Source organism: Akebia trifoliata, chromosome 11, assembly GCF_017979445.1.
Source record: "Akebia trifoliata isolate Shusen 1 chromosome 11, ASM1797944v1, whole genome shotgun sequence".
NCBI classification, from domain to species: domain Eukaryota; kingdom Viridiplantae; phylum Streptophyta; class Magnoliopsida; order Ranunculales; family Lardizabalaceae; genus Akebia; species Akebia trifoliata.
The window spans coordinates 41,098,274-41,116,971 of NC_141385.1; the positions used below are offsets into that span (position 1 = coordinate 41,098,274).

An 18,698-nucleotide genomic window follows, 5' to 3' on the forward strand; every position below is an offset into this window, starting at 1 on the left:
ATGATTGTACTTAAATGATCAAGTCAGTTATAATTCAAACAGAGTAATAAAGTCGTATACAACAAATTGAAAACATTTCTCTCTTGTACCAATCCCTTATATAGTGGTAGCTACTCGTTGATTCTGTCAAGTTCAAACCTAACAGAATTGTACTCATCAAATCAAAACCATTTGACGTCGCCACTACGAGATTTGACCTTATCAGAACTGTCCAATGCATCTCTTGATCCATATCTGAGTTTGTCAACATGTTCATCCTTTTCAGGCTTTTCAAGCGTCTTTTGATTTACGCCATTGAACATCGATTGTGTGAGATGCATGTAACCACTACTCCGGATTCCTGGAAGAATGTTCCATTTCTCGAGCGAGAGTTCCTATTGCCCTCTCGAGATATATATATACATACCTCAGAACAAGATTTTAATAATCCATGCAAATAGATTCAATAAATTTTCACATAACATAATAATACCTTATTTTCTTACAACAATGGGAAGTTAAAGTCGGACTTATAAACACATCGCATCGTTACACGTTAAGACAATCCTCAGGTTACAGGAAAATTACATATCTACAGGTTTGCAGAACATGGAAAATATGGACTAAACTTTTAATACAGTCTCACATACAAAGAAACAAGAACACTGGATAATGCATAAACAGCATAATCAGATAGAGATTTCTTTTGAATCTTGGTGATCTGAGCCTGAGATGTCTTCACTTACAATGTTCGCTGGAGCTTTGTCCCGTCTTTCTATGTAAGCGGAGGGGAACCAGCCGGCTTTACCCTTACATTCACCTTCAGACCATCCATCAGGAGTCACCTAGTGAAGATCACAAAAACACATCAAATAGAAATGAAATGTGCCAATATCTTAATTCTCTTAAAGTAGTTTGGCAAATGGGAGGATTAAAAAGTTAAATTCATGAATAATCCTCTACATGAATATTATAAGAATCTAACAAAAGACATAATTGACTTATTCTTTACATTCACACAAACGTGGATGGAGAAGGTGAAAGCAGATACGAACTCACTCTCAATAACAGAAGCCTTAGCTTTGAACAGAGTGGCATGGAGGAACCAGATTCATTATTGCGAGATTATATTGGCAAACCAACTTTTACTAATAGCACACCAATTCATATGATACCATCAGAGAATTAGCACACATCTAGAGACACTTTGGGAAGGAAGCCAGCCTCATCATTAACAATCGAAGAATAAAGGAGAATGGTCATACACAAGGCCAACTCCTGAAATTGTTCAATGGTGCACGAATCTCAAGGACCTTTCGGTTATACCAGAAGCCTATTTAATGGAATAACTTAAGTCATCTTCACAACTAAGGCCTCTAAAATCAAGGATTTGGAAGTTTTTAGGCCTTAAAGTTAGAAAAAAGAATTTGCCTAGTTTGAATGTATAACATAATTGGCTGGCATTATGTGCAGAACTAGAATGCACAAATGTCTCACCAATTCCATTAATCCAGACATTACTAGGTCCCTATTAGGTAGGCTTGGCCAATCATACCAATTGAAGAATCCTAACCATCTCATCTAGAGCTAAAACCTAGATGGGTTTAAAAAAAGAACAGATTTTTAATGGTAGAAATACATTCATATGCATTGGATGCTTCGCTAAATGCTTCAAAATGTTAGGTACCTGGCGAACCACAACATAGTCATCAATAGAGAGACTCAGCTCTCCATCTGCTTGAGCATCGAATGGGTGTATAACCTGCATGACAAAAAAAAAAAGTTGAAAAACCCCAAAAAATAAAGAAAACTATTAAAAGAGAACCAGACAGGACAGTTTTACTAATAATAGAAACCTTGACAAGATCAAAACATCCCACAAGAACACAAAAATGAGGAAGAAGTCAGCAGAAGTAAAAAACAAAAAATAACTAGAACATACAAGGTATGCTGGATTTTCTTAATTCTTACACATTGCATATGACATTCCTTGAGAATTCACAAATCTAGAGATGCAATTTTGCAAGATCCCCCAAGTTACTAATCAACGCAGGACCATGGTTCAAACTTCAAATTTTGTGCCATTTCAGAATGTTTCAGCAGCACATTCCAGCTTCATCCCAGACCATAAAAATATTGACCTAAAAAAATCTAATGTTTTGGATTGTCTTGGAATGTTTCACAATGTTTTGGAATATTTCAGTCAAGACCATTTCAGTTTTTGTCTTGACTAAAACATTGCATCAAAATGAATTTTAAACTTTGCGGACGATTTCTCAATTATCTTGTCCCTACTTCACAAAATTCGATTCTTGACATATTTTGTTTTATACTGAACCATTACTGAGAGAAGAACACGAGCATTAACCTAAAGCAGGTGTTTGGCATAATCCCTGTGTGGTTAAGTTCATTAGAAGTTTTAATTGCTTTCTGAGGAAGTTTCTGAAACAAATGCATTGGTTTACCGAAAGAATAACTTTATGATGTGTTTACTTGGAAACTATATTTTTGAAAAAATCATCACTTGTATTGCAAACTGGTCAATAATATTTGAATTCAATTCTCTACAGAAATAAGGAGACCATGGGGTCTCTACACAAACTATTTCAGAAATTTTATTTCATGCGAAATACATAAATGTAGAACTATATCTTAGTCTTACCTAATAAATATGATACAAATGAACTTAGTACCCATTCTTCTTCTGAAATTACATAACTGAGAGAATATATTTTTCATGTTCATCAACCTAGTATTTTTGGAATAAGGTTTGACGATGACAAGGATCAGCCTAGTATTTTAATAGAATGGGATAATGCACCACATCAGACCATATAAATGTAGGATAGTAAATAATTATGAATGAGATGAGTTTAATTCTACAAAATAGAATAAAGGAAAATAGCATAGTGCTATAAAGCATGTGCGTGTATTGTTGAGTGTATATTTTCCTCAACTCTCAGGTGTGTCATACCCCTGTTACACCTTGTGACCCTCTTATATTCATGGTTCTCCCTCTCTACAAGAAATTAGTCTTTTGGAGTAGTTGGTTGGTTAACATGGTATTAGAGCGCTAGGTTCGTATAAGTCATGGGTTTGATTCTTTCCACCCTTATAGGTGAGGGGGAGTGTTTAGTGATATTTTCCTCCACTCTCGGGTGTATCATACCCCCGTTAAGCCCTGTCACCTCCTTATATTCATAGTTCTCCCCCTTTCCAACAGATTGGTCTTTTGGAGTGGTTGGATGGTTAACATCTATACGGATGCATGTACACTTGCACATGCATGTATAGGTCCTTTTCGAGTTTTACAACTCCTGCAACTTCTCCTATCTTAAAAAAAATGTTTTCTACAACTTGGACACCCTTTCAGAGTTATGCAGAACCTTACTTGTGCAATAAAATACGTTTCCTTTCCAGTAGCAAGTCCAATGTCACCAGATCCATTAGAATTAGTATCCACATGTGCAGGTGGAGTATACACATCTCTTTTCATAGTTGTTGATTGTGACGCTGACTCCCTCTGCTGCTTCTCTAGAATCATCTGTTTCCGGCAACAAACATTTAGAAAAAAATAATGAAGATATCAGTTTTAAAAAAAGAAGTAAGGATGCCCAAGGGGAAGAGAGCTTCTATTGCCATGCCACCCCTAGACGTGTGTTAATTCTTTGGTAATTTACATATGAATTGTTGCAGCATTAGCAAAAGTTGGTGTGGCAATATAATCTCCAAGGGAAACCATTGATGCATATTTCCTTGGGTAGAGTGGAGATCCATGGTGCATTCTTACACACCTCAGAATGGAGCTTCTCTAGAATAGCAGCAGCGCTCCGATGATAAGATCTCCCAGAATCTACCTGAAAAGTATGGGTGAGGTTCCAGCAACCGTAAGACTGCAACTACAGATCCAAATATGGGAAGTTGAAAATATTCATGTCAGCCAAAATGATGCAATTGCAGGAATGAGAAGTAAAACCCCAGCTCAGGGTTTTTGTTTACATCACCACCTAGTGAGTTTCAACCTATTTGGCTCCATATCATTCTGTTCAGAAACAGTGTTGTTAAGGCATATTTGCTTATAAGCTCCTGCGAGATGGATATTGAAGTTTGAACAGTTTCTCTACACATTCGGCATGGATATTTTGTACTTTAAGCCAATAAACTCTAATATCACTATACAATGAAGATTTGAAATTTGAGGATTGGATAACAGGATGGACATTGACTTCAAAGGAAAAAAAAAACAAGAAAGCTGCTATTGGCACCCCAACTTTTAGTTATTACACCTCAATTTCTTCAATTATTAATCACACCCCAATTAAAGATTAAAATGCACTCTTCCAACATTACCAAGGTTTGGCTCAAATTATAATCTCAACATTATAAAACTAGTTCAAACAATTTTGGTTGTTGTTTACAATTACGATTGGGCTCATATAAAATCCTAAACCCAAAAAATAGGAATCTAGCAAAAAAGAGAGTTTCTATTGGCACCCCATTTTTTACTTATTAAAACCATTCACTTATTTTCTTTATTTTTAATTGGGGTGTAATAAGTAAAAGTTGGGGTGCCAATATCTGCTCTAAAAAAAATAAGAACTACTCAATAACAAAGCTTTTGAATTCTTATGTATGTTCTGGAGGCCATAGATTAGCCCCTATATTCAATAGGGAAATTCCAATAAAGGCTTAGAATAATGGACGAGAAAATATGAGACAAACAAAAGTTGTATGGAAGAACTCACATGACTGATTATTTTTATTAAATTCCCTTGAAGAATACCATCTTCAAAGAGGGGGTTATGTAACGTAAAATGGAAGTACCATTGTAAGAAGCCTCTGGAAAGTGAGCCGTTGTTGTTGAGCCTCAACTGAAGACATAGCAGCTATTGCTTCTCTCCCCAGTGCCATCATGGCAGATTTAAGCTCCGACAATTTTGCCTCAGCATTTTGAAGCTTTATAGAACTCTCCGAAGAAGCTCCAGCTTCCTTGGCCTTCAATTGGCGTCTTACAACTTCAGCTACCTAATTGTTGCAAATTCAACGGGTATTCAACATACTTCATGTCATCTACCTCTAAATACACCAAAATCCAATAAATAATACCTGTGATTCCACCTCTTGGCGGATTCGGTCATAACGATAAGCCAAGTGACGAGCATCTTCTAGAGGAGCTCCCATTATTGATGCACGTAGTGGTTCACAAACCTACAAATGAGGTAAAGGTTCTAAACCACATATAAAGAACAAAGAACAAAAAAGAAATAATTTCAAAGAAAAATCACAAATATTAAGTTCTCCAAGAATGATTAAAATAATCTTTAACAAATCTACATAGCCTTCTTGCTATAACTTATGCTTGAACCCACGACCTCAAAGTAAGGTGAAACACTAGAATTTCTCAAACAAAAGAATCATGTAAACCAGCCATTGGTCGGCAGGCTATAGATGAGCAATCCCAATGACATATTGCAATTTGAAAGAAGTCTTAAGCCCTCAAAAATAGTAGGAAGTAGGCAATTTCACAGCCTCTGACATCACAAAAAAGGATTTGGAAAGTAATTCATGAAAAATAATAAAGCAATTTTGAAGGAGGAAGTGAACAAATAACCTGAGTTGCAAGAATTTTAAGAAAAATTTCCCTCTCATTCTCTGTTGAATTGTGCGAGGTTCCAAAATGAAGAGATGCATTTGCAAGAATAGATCCAGAGTTCTCATTCTCGTTCCCATATTTGCAACAATCTTCAGCAAGCTTTCTTACTACAAAATTTTAGTTCAAAATTTATGGGTCAGCCTTGAAATGGATAAAACCTGTAATTGACTACCAAAATCAAACATACCTATTTCCATCTGCTTTGAGCTTGTAGAAATAAAACTTTCAACACCCCGAACAAGATCCCTCTGAAAATGCTGCAAAGCATAAGAATATCCTTAGCTAGAAGGCTTTTCTAAGTAGTTCAGGCACAAATTCTCAATCTGGAGTTTTAAGAATGGTTTTAGAGTAATTGTTTGGTTTTGAACACTTAATTATTGTGACTTTCAGTATCTTTGAGGAGTCAATAGATTTTCCTCTTTCCATTTGCTGTAATTTTCTTACACTGCTCTGTTTGTGTTGTTTCCTTTATTTCTTGTTGTTCTCTCAGCCTCTGGCCGCTTAGAGGCATGATTGTGTCCATTGTGAAGTCTAAAACTCTAAATCAGCACATAAAAGGTCTGAATCCAAGTAAAGGAAAGAGTTTGAGTGGATGGCTAATAGTTAGTATTTCTTAAAAAATTAGTCTTTAAGTATATCGGGCTTTAAGATAGGAAGTTTTTAGTAGGTCTGCAACCTGGGCGGGTTGGAGGGTCAACCCAAGCTCAACTCAACCCGACCATTGGGTTAGAGCTCATTAACCGAAGTTCAACCCAAGATTGAGCTAAAATCGGGTCGAGTTTAGGTTAGCCCAAGTTAGGTAATATTGGGCGGGTTGGGCCCATTGAGAAAGCCTAATTTCATTTTGATCAACGCATAAATTTTATTTTATATCTTAAAAAATAAATACAATATAAAAAATAAAATCACTAGTAAATAAATTTGCACACAACCTCCAAATCTATTACTTTTTATATTATAATTTTTTGCCTTAATTTTACAAATATACTTACGAAGAGAAAACTAATATTTTTTTTAAATAAATAAATATATTTATATGTAAATATATAACATCGGGTTCGGGTTGAGTCAGGTTGCCCAGAGCCTCAACCCAAATTCAATTCGGGTCGAGATTTCCTAGCCTAGGCTCAACTATTTTCCATATAACCCAACCTAGGCTCGCCCATCAATCCGGTTGAGCCCGGGTTGAGTTTGGGTTAGCCTGCCCAAGTTGCAGCCCTAGTTTTTAGTACATTGAAGACTTGAAATGAAGAGAGCATTTAAAAAGACCACAAAACATAGTTGACAACTATACACTATTTTTTTAATCAAATTGAACATCATTAACAATCTTGCAAATTCATTATCAAGTCTAAGTAAATCCAAATGGGAAGGTGAGTTACCTTCACAAAAGGCTGGATGAATTTCATACCTTAGCTGCTCTAGTAGAAATGTAGAGTTTTTGAAGTTGTTGATGGTACTCAAGTTCAGCTTCATCGACAATAACTGCATCATTACCAAAAGTTCCTAATTGCTTTAACACTGCCTGCCAAGCAATATAAAACTTTAATGGTACAGCAAGATACATTATGGAAATCGAAAATAAGAATTAAAGAAGTAATTTATGCTCAAAAACTTAATTAGGAAAGAATTTCTTTCTGCTTCTATAGAATTACAAACGGAGAATGTAATCACTGCTTATAAGAAATATCAAAGCATGTTAACCTTATCATTTATCATCAATGACACGCAACAAAAAATTTGTGTTGGTTGAATGAATCTAGTTCCCCCCTTCATTTCAGTCTAAATCTCCATGTTCATCAACCCAAAATCCCAGATGTTTTCATGTATGTTCTCACTACCTCAATCCAATTTTTTTTTTTGGCTTTCCTCACTCTCTTTTATACATTCAACTTGACGATTCCTTCTAATAGGGGATGTAATTGGCCTCTGTTTCACAGGACTAAACTATCCCAATCAGTTTTCCCCTAGATTATCATATATGGGGCTAATCCTAAAATTTCATGAATGCATTCATCTCAAATTTTATCTTATTTTTTCCACATATCTATCTTAGCATCCTCATATTTTCTATGCTCAATCTATAAATATGTTTCTTGATTTTCCAACATTCAGCCCATTAAAGTATGGCTGATCTTACTTCTTATAAAGCTTCCCTTTTAGCTTGATTGGGTTGCACTATAACATTGCACTCCAAAAGCACACCACTTTAACCATCCATCTTTAATTTCTATGGGTGACATCCATTGTTATCTAAACATACAATAGAACTCCAAATCCAATTCACACAGTTATCAAATTTTTAAACCTAAGTCGTCCAAGTTTCTCCAAACTAAATAAGCAGCATTGGCAAATGGGCAGATCCCTTTAAATATACAGCAACTCTGAAAGCTCTGTTATACAAATGAAATAATAGTATATATGGAAAATTTTCATTCTGTGTAGAAGGTACAATTCTGTTATACAAATAAACAATCATGTACATGGAAACTCTTGATTCCGCATAGAACATGCCAACTTGCAGTGAGTTGGTGAAGTCTATGAGTGGCAGTACCACAGACCCCGATCAAAATCCCACCTTCACCCTATTACCTATCAAAAAGAAAACTTTGATTCTGTGTATCTTTACAGAATTGTCTGAAAAAAATCTCACTTAGAAAATTTCCCATTGTTTTTAGAACAACTGTCACTACATAATGCAAATAGAATCACTTCTTCTAAATCAGTCTGAAACATAGGAAGCAGTAAAGAGAACAGACAAGCGCGCACAGAACACACGGATTCATGTGGTTCAACAGTGTACCTACATCCACAGATCAGATCAAGAATCCAATCACACTATTATTTTTTTCGAGTTTTACATCCCTAGAGATCTTGAGCACAAACAGGAGTAGAGAAAACGTGTCTAACCCCTGCACTCTCGCAGCTCAGTGTACCCCAAACAGAATACAAGAAATTTACACAACAGTTGGAACGGAGGATCAACTCCACCGAAAGCAAGTCTATTGGGTATCCTGGGCCTAGTTGGCAGCCCAATTGATTTTCCCGCAATAATAGTCAATCTAATGTTGTTCTACTGTCCTTCTCAATGGATTCACAAATTACTCCTTCAAGATAATCATTTTTGTTAATAATTTCTTTCTCCTAATTTAACTATACTCCTGCTTAAAATAGTATTTAATTGGTCAGTTATACTTACTATTTCTAAGAATATTATTACTTTATTTACTTGTACTAATTTGAACTTTTTTTTTTTGTTAAAATGGAATTTAGCAATAATAATTACTGCAATTTCAAGAACAATGGGTTCAATAATGCATTTTAACAATAAAAAAAAACATAAATTAACAATAAAAAGTTAGCGAAAAATGATTCTAACAATGAATGTTATAACCATTAATAACATCATTATAAGGCTATGTGATTGACGAATTAACATAAAATAATGCAAACAAAACTAAAAATAAAAATAATAAAAGAAAAACAGATTTTATCAAAAACAGTAAAATAGATAAATAAATTCAATGGGAGAGACGCAATTTATGATTAATTAATCAATCAAAACCAATTCCCATATTTAAACTTTACGGCATGTTTGGATTTTTTTTTTAATTTTTTTGGGCTCTAAAACTTACACATTTTGTGCTAAAAAGATCCTAAAAGTGGCTTTTTTAGCACAAAAAATGGCGATTCAAACTGGGGTTTGATCTCTATTGTCAACAACAGGAATAAAAAGACACTAAAGTTCATCTCTTTAACAAATATTCAAACTTAAAAACACTAATTTTCCCGTGAATTTCGGGATTAAAGCTTTATATCTCACGAGTCATGAGTCCAGACTCCAGATGACGCAAATGAGTGCCACGTGTCAAAATGATCAAAAGCGTACCTGTTGTTGCTTCGCTACTTGTTCTCTGAGTTTGGTCGCTTGCCTTCGAAGAGCTTCCATGGATGATTTTTCCTTCTTTTTGTTAAAGATTGATCTACCGAAAGAGAAAATGAGACAGATTACAGAGCAAAGTCGTTAAGAACATCGTTAGAAACCTCAAAAGTCGACAAATCTATCGAGGATGATTCGAAGAAAGTTGTGGAAACCCTTAGATGTTAGATCTGCTTGTAAGAATTAGATTTGTGTTTAAAGATAGAATTGTTTCGCGTAAGAGAAGATTAAAGCCAGGAAAGTGGAAAGTTAATAACTGATAGCGAGAGAGAGAGAGAGAAAGAAACTGTTTAACACACGAGTGAGAATCTAGACGTGGTGTTGATAGATTTCCTTCCTAGAGTGGCAATCCAGTCATCTTCAGTGGAGTGCAGAACTTCTCTAAACTCCAACGACGTTTGACGCATAGCGTCCAATGAGAAATTACAAATCCCTATGAATATCCAACCAGTAACACGGTTTAACTGAATATGACTGTATTTATTTGTAAAACTCAGCCGACCCAACAATTTAGAAAATTTCAATGTTTTTAAATGAATTTTAAGAATTTAAATATTTATTATATAAAATCAGTTTTTGTGGTTGTAATTATTCTTATTTGTATTTTAAAAAGGAAAATGCTGGAATGACACAGGATATATATTACGATTCTCACAAGTTTAACGTGGGATGTGCACATAATCATAGATGTGTTTCTTCATGATACGAGTAAAAATCATCTACAGTTATAAATGCATCTCCACGTCAGAATTGTGAGAATAACAGTAAATCCTATGTCACTCCAACATGACTCCTTTAAAAAATGGAAAATATTAGAATGATACAAATGGAGACACAAAGGTGACAAAAATGATGTGGTCGCACACATAATCATAGATATTTTTTACTTGTATCTCGCAAAAAAACATCTACGATAATTATGCACGACACCCTTATCATTTTGTCACTTTTGTGTCTCTGTTTGTATCACCTTAGCACGACCCTCTAAAAAATAAGTTCTTTTTAAACCTTAGTCAATAATGCAGTTGTTTTTATTAGAAAAACAATAATTTCTTTGTAAACTTAAGTCAATAATGCCAGCAGATGTCAAGTTCGTTGAAATAAATAAAGGGCAGTCCTCGATATTTTATAAAACATTCGAGATACCTTGGTTTTTTCAAACTCATGTCATGACCCTTGAACATGGTATACTTGAAAGACTAATAGAAAATATCATAAATACCCTTGCCTTCAACCTTTAGCCAAAACATCCTTAATCGATATGTATTTAAAAAGAATAATATTGAGGTGATCATAAATACCTTTTCATTGAGATACAAGTTAAAAAATATCTATTATTTGTACACACTTTCACATCAAGATGTGCGATAGGAGGTAGAATCTTGAGGTCACTCCATTACGACTCCTTTTAAAAAAATTATTCCCTCTCGAAAGTCAAACCTATAGGTTTCAACCTCATCTTTGATCTATCATTCTCAATCTCTTTCAGGAAATTCTTGATTTTCTGTCCAAAGAAGGACATCAAAGTCATGTTTATTAGTCAATTAGAATAGACCATTGTCACAAAAAAAAAAAAAAAGTAGGATCTCGTTAACAACCTAAGTTCGATATAATATAATATAATATCTTATTTTATTGTTTTGTTAGAAGAAAGGTGGTCAGTGTGTCATTTTCTTTTATATTTGGTAAGTGGTCTTCGAGTCAATTGTGTCGTCTCTCGTTACGCCTAATCCAACGTATACCCTCTCCATTGAGAGGTTAACTGAAATAAATAATAAAATTCAAGTAAGAATGTCTTCCCATCCATCTACACTAATTTAAAAGAGAATCAAATACCCTGGCACCAACCAGTTGGTGCATGATATTGATGCTATTAATATTTATTTATTTGTTTGTTTTTATTTTAATTTTTTTTTTTTTTTTTTAAGATTTGGCTACTCCCATCTCGATATTTTAGGATAAGTTTAAATGATCATCGTAATATTGTGAAGATCATAGTAACCAGAGCATTGAACAAATGGGGAGCGGATACTCTATAGTTCATTTTTCCTGTAGTACCTTGAAGTGTAGTTTAACGGTTGAGAGAGCGTCACAATGACATCAAAATCCTTTTGTTGAACTTTTGAAATTCATTGATTGTTCACTTTCAAAGCTTTTGATCATGTTTAAAGAAGTTTTTTTTTTTTTTCAAGTTCAATCTAAAATTTGATCCTTGCATAGATGATGTGTTAGATTTTCATTTGAACATGGCTTCTCTAATGTGGAAAGAGCACTTTAGGGTACTACAAAAAAATGAACTACAAAGGAATTGCTTTCGAAGGGAAGGGGGAGAGCAGAGGTCAAAGGTGTAGGAGCGACATATTCAAAAAAAAAAAAAAAAAAGTAGCGGATGTGTTCGGATCTTGTAACACGTGAAAAATACGAAATCCAACAGGATTTTGGGTTTTAATATTGGGATTTTGTATAATTATTCATTTTTAAGTCAATCAATATATTTTTAATTTGTTATCGAAGCCTTATCCCAAGGGTTTTGAGTTTCTATTCAAGAATGAAAAAGGTCTAAATGAGATGAATGAAGTGGGAATGTGCCCTAATGCCAAGTTGGTTAAAATCTATGAGTGTTGATATCACAACTAGGGTTTAAATTTAAATCTACCTTCACCTACTCATAACTAACAATAATCTAGGAAGAAAGAAAATAAAAATAAAAATGATAAGATGTGTGATTCTTCATGCAAGCATGTTTCCAAGCATTTTAGGAACAAATTACCATTTTAGGAGTGAAAATAAAAGAATGATGGAAATGACAATCTTGACCAAAGGATTTGGTCACTAAGGTGCATAATTAATAATATTTTATCGCGAAAAATGTAATTCACGGTATGTTTATGCTTTGACTGCACATTTTCACATTAAAAAATCACTTTTTAGGAGATTGTGACTTTTCTTTCATGGTGTAACAATACTTGTCAAACCAACCCTTTGGAAAAATGATTTTCTCATGTAGGAAAAATTCAATCCTATTGTCTTTTCTTTCTTTTCCATGATTATTCCATGGCCAAAATTAAGAAGAAATCTTTTTTAATTTTTATGATAGGATTCTAAACCGTGGCCTAGATTAGCAGGGGTGAGGCCACTAGCCTCTTGAGTCACCGTAACTAGCTCAAATCCTCTGGTATATGCAATACCTCACAAATCACACATACTAGGTAAGTAGGGATAAATCTCTGGATTTGGCTGACGAGGGGACTTGAACTCAAAATTTTATATCTAAATTGTTGTGAATCTAAATTGTATATGTAATAAATTTCTACAAATGACTGAAAGATATTGTATTAAGTGTTGATGTTGTATGAAAACTGCTCATAAGGTTAACAATGGGCCAGGCCTCAACGAATTAAACCTATTCCAACCCAATCCATTTGTTAATTGTCTGACTGTTTGAGCCATGAGGAAAATAAGAAAGCTCAAGGAATTAAGCCAAGACAGCCCATCAAAAACACTATTACTGGGATTTTGAGCTAACCCTTTTTGTGTGTATTAAGTCGAAAATTTGACAAGTCCATCAGAAACTTGTTCGAGTCGTGTTATATTAAAAATTCTTTTTGGGAAAAATGATTTTTGTGCTATATTATGTATTTGTTTATTTATTTTCAACTGAGAATTGGCTTGGCCCAACGAGGCTAAGATAGACACATTCAACGGGGGAGACCACATTGCCTACAATGGCTGGATCCATGTGTACGACTAGTTCTAAAGCTTAAATAGATATGAGGCCCATGCAATTGGTTGAAACACCAGTCATATATATATAAATAGGGAAGCGTTTAGAGGCCCTAAAGAGAGCTAAATATATTTGAAAATAGGGGTTAGAAGTTTTGGAATGGGCTGATTTTTTGTGAGGATGATAACTATGGTGAAGAGATCATCCTCACCAAAAATCAGCTCATTCCAAAACTTCTAACCCTAGTTTACAAGTTGAAGAATCGTGGACCGTCCAATTTTAATAAACCACTTTTGACGAGGTTAGAAGTTTCGGAATGTGCTGATTTTTAGTGAGGATGATCTCCTCATTATAGAGATCATCCTCACAAAAAATTAGCTCACCCATATATCGAAAAAATATTTTGCACAATGTTAGGTTCTCTTTAGGACCTCCGAACGCCACATACATATATATATCATTAAAATCAAATAATTTATATTATTTTCAGAGCATTTTCAGAAAATCAAAGTAGTGAATGATACTAACATCTATATTATCTCTTTTTCCTGTCCATACAAAAAAAGATATAAGAGTTACATTTTTGTTTAGCTCCCTGTAATAACTTTTGAAAGGTCTATAAAACACCACATCAAATACAATCCTCTTAGATCAGATTTTAAACAACAAAAAATAAATAAAAGAACAATATTTTTTAGTCTAATTAGGTGTTTAGAAATTGACGACCACTAAGCACTGAGCTTCTAAATTTAAACGAATTGATATCACTCTTTGGATGATGTGGCGTTCTCTCAATTGTTAATTAGCACTATAGAAAGTTAGAAGAAACAATCACTACAGAGGATCTGCTCCCCGTTATCTCTACTACATCATTTTATTAGGACTGATCCAAAAATTGTTGATTTTTGGATTGGATTGAATTGAATCGATAAATTATATATATTATACCAGACTAGGTCTGGGAGTTAAAATGATAGATTCGATCGGTTCTGGATCTAAGAAAAAATTTATCGAAGGATACCACTTAGAATCAAAATTCAATAGTCGAGTTGTGAATTTCTAACGCCCCATGATGTGGCATGGGCTAGAACCACAGAACATTTCCTCAAGATCCACAATCACAATCTCCATAAATATAAGTAATTGTGTATCCCGAGAAAAAAGATCTATGGCTCTGCCTCATGCAGGGCGGTCAAAACAGATCATTACTCTTCAATAGTCCAACCCTAACCCGATCCATTGACAGGCTCCTATTCGGCTCTAACTGTCCACCTAGGATTCGAATCAGAGTGGGTCCAACGTTCAGAAAATCACGGCCAAAATGTCAAAGTAATGAGTTAGCCGTTAGACTGAGGCCTTGGATACTGTAGTCAGAGAGTTGGTTTACAATTCAACTCTGGTTGTCTTTACTCGCCACGTGTCATACTTTGAGAATGATTTATGGAGCGTTGCTCATGTGGACTCTAAGAACATGACACGTGGGAAGTCTGTCATTTACAACCCAACTTCTTGAATTACAGGATCTTTTGTTGAAACACCATCGTTACGAAACGAACCTTCTTGAAAAGCTCCACTCTCGCATTCTCTTTGCTTTGTCTATGTGTTTCTTCTGCCATGGCCGATCTTTCATTCCTCTCTGAAATCGATGATTCAGCTGTTGAAGACATCATCTCTGAAGCAAACGATCTCATTGTTCTTGAACAAATTGCGTCGATCAATCTCTCTGGTGTTTCAGACTCTCTTCTACCCACTGATCTCGAAACTAGATTTCGAAAACTCAAATCCTTCCCTGGAGCAAATCCCAATCCCAAACCCCAAATCCCACCTCCATGTCTCAATCCTCAAATGAAATCGACACCCACAAACTTAAATCCATCTATAAACACACCCACTTCACCCCCAGACGCAGAAACCGATTCCCAATCTCAGAGTAGCAAATTAAAGAGCATAAATCGAGCTAAAACAAGCCCAGATTATGGGCAAAATGATTTAAAGACGATTTCAAGAACTGGGTCTGTTTCTTCTCCTTCGATTTCATCTGAATCATCCTTAGAATCTCTATCTCCCCCTCGACAGACTTGTTGCTGGTGTTCTCCTAAAAGGGTATCCAAGAAGAAGAGAAAAGAAAATAGGGTTACGGGAATTGGACTCGATTGGGCGAAAAATGAAGACTTTTTATCGGATTTGAGTACTTTTTCGAAGAAAGAACAGCGAAGAAAGCTTAAAAAGGCATTGAAGGAGGAAGAGAAGATTAACAGAGAAGCAGAGAAAGTTGTAAAGTGGGCGAAACAAGCTTCTGCTAGGATGGATGATTTTGTGATTCAAGATTTGTCGAGCGACGATGAGAAGTTCAAATGATGATGGGAGGTGGTGCAATTTTTTTGCTTAGAATTTGTTTTTTATTTTTAACATAAATTTGGTTTCATTTTTATCTCCAATTACAGAGTCATATAGAAGTTATATACTGTAAAAGATGATGTTAATTTTCAATGAATCCGTGTTTGATCATCAGCCCACTAAGTGTTTGTTGTTTTGTCTCCAATAAGAATAAATAAGAGTTATATTGGTTTCAAATCTCATTTTGTCGTCTCATCTCGTCCATGACGAAACCGAGTTGTCTCGGAAGAACGAACTGGTCAGTCTGGTCTCCATTTACCTCGTTTCATAATTTATTTATATGACAGTCATTATAAAAGAGATTTACTGGAATTTTATTACAAAAACTTCCTTATGTTATAAATTTGTTACTGAACAAAACTTACTTTATGAATCAGGCTAGCATGACTAACTTTTAAGATTTCAAATCTTACTAAAGGATCTTTGGGCCTGTATGGATTGTCCAATTGGTAATCCAATACACAATTATTAGACTTCTTGGAAAAACTTAGCTTCAAAAGCTTGTTGGTGTTGAAAAAGAATGGCCACCAATCTCCCAAATTTAAAATAAAAATTATTTTTTTTTTAAATATTTTTTTTCAAAGTTCCTAGAATTTTGTTATTTATAAATCTGTGGCATCAAATCATGTTTTTGGATGCAACAAATCGATGCTGTTAGGATCTACTCCAAGGCTCCAAGCTTTGTTAAGTAACAAATTTACGGCATCAACTTGAATTTTATGACCTGGATCCTCACTCCAAGGTTTGCTAGGTAATAAACTTGATAAAAGTAAGGTTGGGTGGGTAAATCTATCTATTCTATTATAAAATATAATAAATACTTAAATTCTAAAAAGATTAATCATTTTTATTAAAATATACAAAATCCCAATTAATTTGGATAAATTTTACTGATTCGGTCAAGATTTTCAAAACATTGTCTTAGTCAACTCGTTCATTTTGCGAGATTCTGCAACTATGAGATGAGATGTCATATCTATCCATCTCGTTCAGGGAAGGTGCCAGAATAACTTGGACGAGTCATCTCAATCTCGAACGATATTTTAAACCATGGTGGTAGCAATGCTTGGCATCAAAATAGCATACACAAATGACAAAAGCACATAGAATCACAAGGTATCCCCACTGTCACAAAATTCAGCCAAATTCATTGAATAAGGGACTAATCGATTGATTCGATAAATTCACCTTCAACCTCAAGATTCGATCTTCCTAAAAACATCATTTGTACAATATTTACCATTTTTTTTCTGAAATTTCTCATGATTTATATGTTTTAAGCCAAAGTGAACCCTCATTGGATTGGGTACTATGAGTACATGTTTCGTTATATTTTATATTATGAAAGGGATATTTGTCACCTACAAACGTGGATTCCTTCAAAATTTTGAATTACGGCCACTTCAAAGTTGAACTTGTGGTACACATTACAACTTGCAAGTTCATACTCTATAACATACAACAAATTACAGTAGCATTTTTTTTTTTTTTTTTTTTTTCATATTGAACTTTATTAAAATTTGTAAAAATTACATTCTATTCTTTTTAAATAGGTGAATGATTCAAAATAATTCAATAATCTAGAAAATAATATTTTCATTGAAAAAAAAACTTAAAAATCATCAATTTTTTGGGAATTAAACGGGAGATTACTAACAAGGACAGTACTGATCTTCTCTTCTTCATTTTCTTAAAAATCATTGGAGCCCGAATGCTCACCCAGTTTACAGCTCTAATGTGACAAGAGGTAGAAAACCAGGGTCTGCTCTGTTCAGTTTTTAGTTACTCTCTCGTAGAAGACCGCAGTCAGGGGGTATTATTATAAGTTTTAAACTAGAAAGGGGGCAAATCTCAAATATTGATCAAAATGTGGAGAGGTTTGTCTAAAGGCTGATTTACTAAAATCCCATTTCAACGTCCAATCCATTTTAATTCTAAAAACTGTAAATTATTATTTTGAAATTAAAATATTTCACTTAAAACAAAGAAAATTTTTAATTTATAATTTTTGGAATTAGAATGAACCTATACTGAAATGGGAATTTTGTAATTTTTTTTAACTATCTTCCAACCATGGTTTCAAATCTCGTACAAGACTGAGATGACTCGTCCGAGTTGTCTCAGTATCGTCCACCACCGAGACGAGTTGACAAGCCGTGGCATAGACATGGTTTGTTATAATTATTGATTTTTTTTTTTTTTTTTTAACTATGCTTCCAACTTCAAGATGTTAACACTCCACCAACCAATAACCCATTCTTATCAAACTTCATAAAAGTACAAAGAAGAAAAATAATAGAATGGGTCCCAATGGTTTAGAAAATTCAAAATGCTAATGAGGTGACGTAACAGTTAGAATCAAAAAAATCAAAAAGACTAATCCCCTCCCCCTTTCCATTCGTTATCGGACTCTTCTTTCTTTTGTCGATGGAAGTGCAATCTCCTCACCGACAGATCTGTTGTTTTTGGAGTTCTTCCAAGAGAGTAAGTAGAAAGAAAAACAAGAGTGATACAGGAGTCTCTGACTCTGAATTCGATCTTAACGCACGATATCAATGTAAGAATGATGAGATTTTATCAGACTTGAGCACGTTTTCGCCAAAAGAACAAGAAAAGAGGCTGAAGAAAGCATTAAAAGAGGAGGAGAAGGTTAACCATGAGGCAGAAAAGGTAATAGAGTGGGTGAAACAAGCATCTGCAAGGATGGATGTTTCTTCCATTGAAGATATATTAAGCGACAACGAAAGATACAAATAAATAATTTTAAGGCTCTAACCTTTTCTTTTGTCTAGAAATCAAGTATTTGTCATCACGATTGTTGTTATTGTTCTTGAATTATTACTTGTAGAATCGTTGATGTTTAGTAAACACCCACTTGATCATCTCGTCTTGATTAAGCCTATTTTATCAATCATCTTGATCCCCCATGATTTGGGGTGTTAACCATCCTATGAGTAAGGAACTCTTCAGGTGCGAACATTTACACCATTAGTGTGATTCGTTTA

At 34.4% G+C, this 18,698-nt stretch overlaps 2 protein-coding genes across 3 annotated transcripts; one reads left to right on the forward strand and one right to left on the reverse strand.

Moving 5' to 3' along the window:
- Positions 1-437: 437 nt before the first annotated feature.
- LOC147391704 (SH3 domain-containing protein 2-like) lies at positions 438-9,887 on the reverse strand. 2 transcript variants are annotated; one of them, XM_086458679.1, is made up of 10 exons: positions 9,522-9,887; positions 7,044-7,157; positions 5,820-5,889; positions 5,591-5,739; positions 5,086-5,187; positions 4,804-5,004; positions 3,774-3,836; positions 3,371-3,523; positions 1,667-1,741; positions 438-824 (listed from the first exon to the last, which is right to left on the reverse strand). In XM_086458679.1, the coding sequence occupies exons 1-10, from the start codon at positions 9,579-9,581 to the stop codon at positions 669-671; spliced, it is 1,143 nt and encodes a 380-aa protein (XP_086314805.1). In that variant the 5' UTR covers positions 9,582-9,887; the 3' UTR covers positions 438-668. The 2 variants fall into 2 exon arrangements, with proteins under 2 accessions (XP_086314805.1, XP_086314806.1); XM_086458680.1 differs by lacking the exon at positions 9,522-9,887 and adding an exon at positions 9,268-9,286 and having other exon boundaries at positions 7,044-7,153.
- A 4,926-nt stretch (positions 9,888-14,813) lies between these two features.
- Positions 14,814-18,685, forward strand: LOC147391705 (vitellogenin-2 protein). The gene is made up of 2 exons (XM_086459099.1): positions 14,814-15,651; positions 18,046-18,685. Exons 1-2 carry the CDS (start codon positions 14,911-14,913, stop codon positions 18,448-18,450), a joined length of 1,146 nt encoding a protein of 381 aa, XP_086315225.1. The 5' UTR covers positions 14,814-14,910; the 3' UTR covers positions 18,451-18,685.
- Positions 18,686-18,698: the final 13 nt, after the last annotated feature.

Bases quoted from the DNA above. Each gene is read 5' to 3' on its own strand.
- LOC147391704 (XM_086458679.1), bottom strand. From the start codon at position 9,581: ATGGAAGCTCTTCGAAGGCAAGCGACCAAACTCAGAGAACAAGTAGCG. The intron at 1,742-3,370 runs GTAAGGTTCTGC...TTTGTCATGCAG, and splicing joins AAACGTATTTTATTGCACAA to GTTATACACCCATTCGATGC. The intron at 825-1,666 runs GTACCTAACATT...GATCTTCACTAG, and splicing joins ACTATGTTGTGGTTCGCCAG to GTGACTCCTGATGGATGGTC.
- LOC147391705 (XM_086459099.1), top strand. From the start codon at position 14,911: ATGGCCGATCTTTCATTCCTCTCTGAAATCGATGATTCAGCTGTTGAA. The intron at 15,652-18,045 runs TGATGATGGGAG...GTGACGTAACAG, and splicing joins GCGACGATGAGAAGTTCAAA to TTAGAATCAAAAAAATCAAA.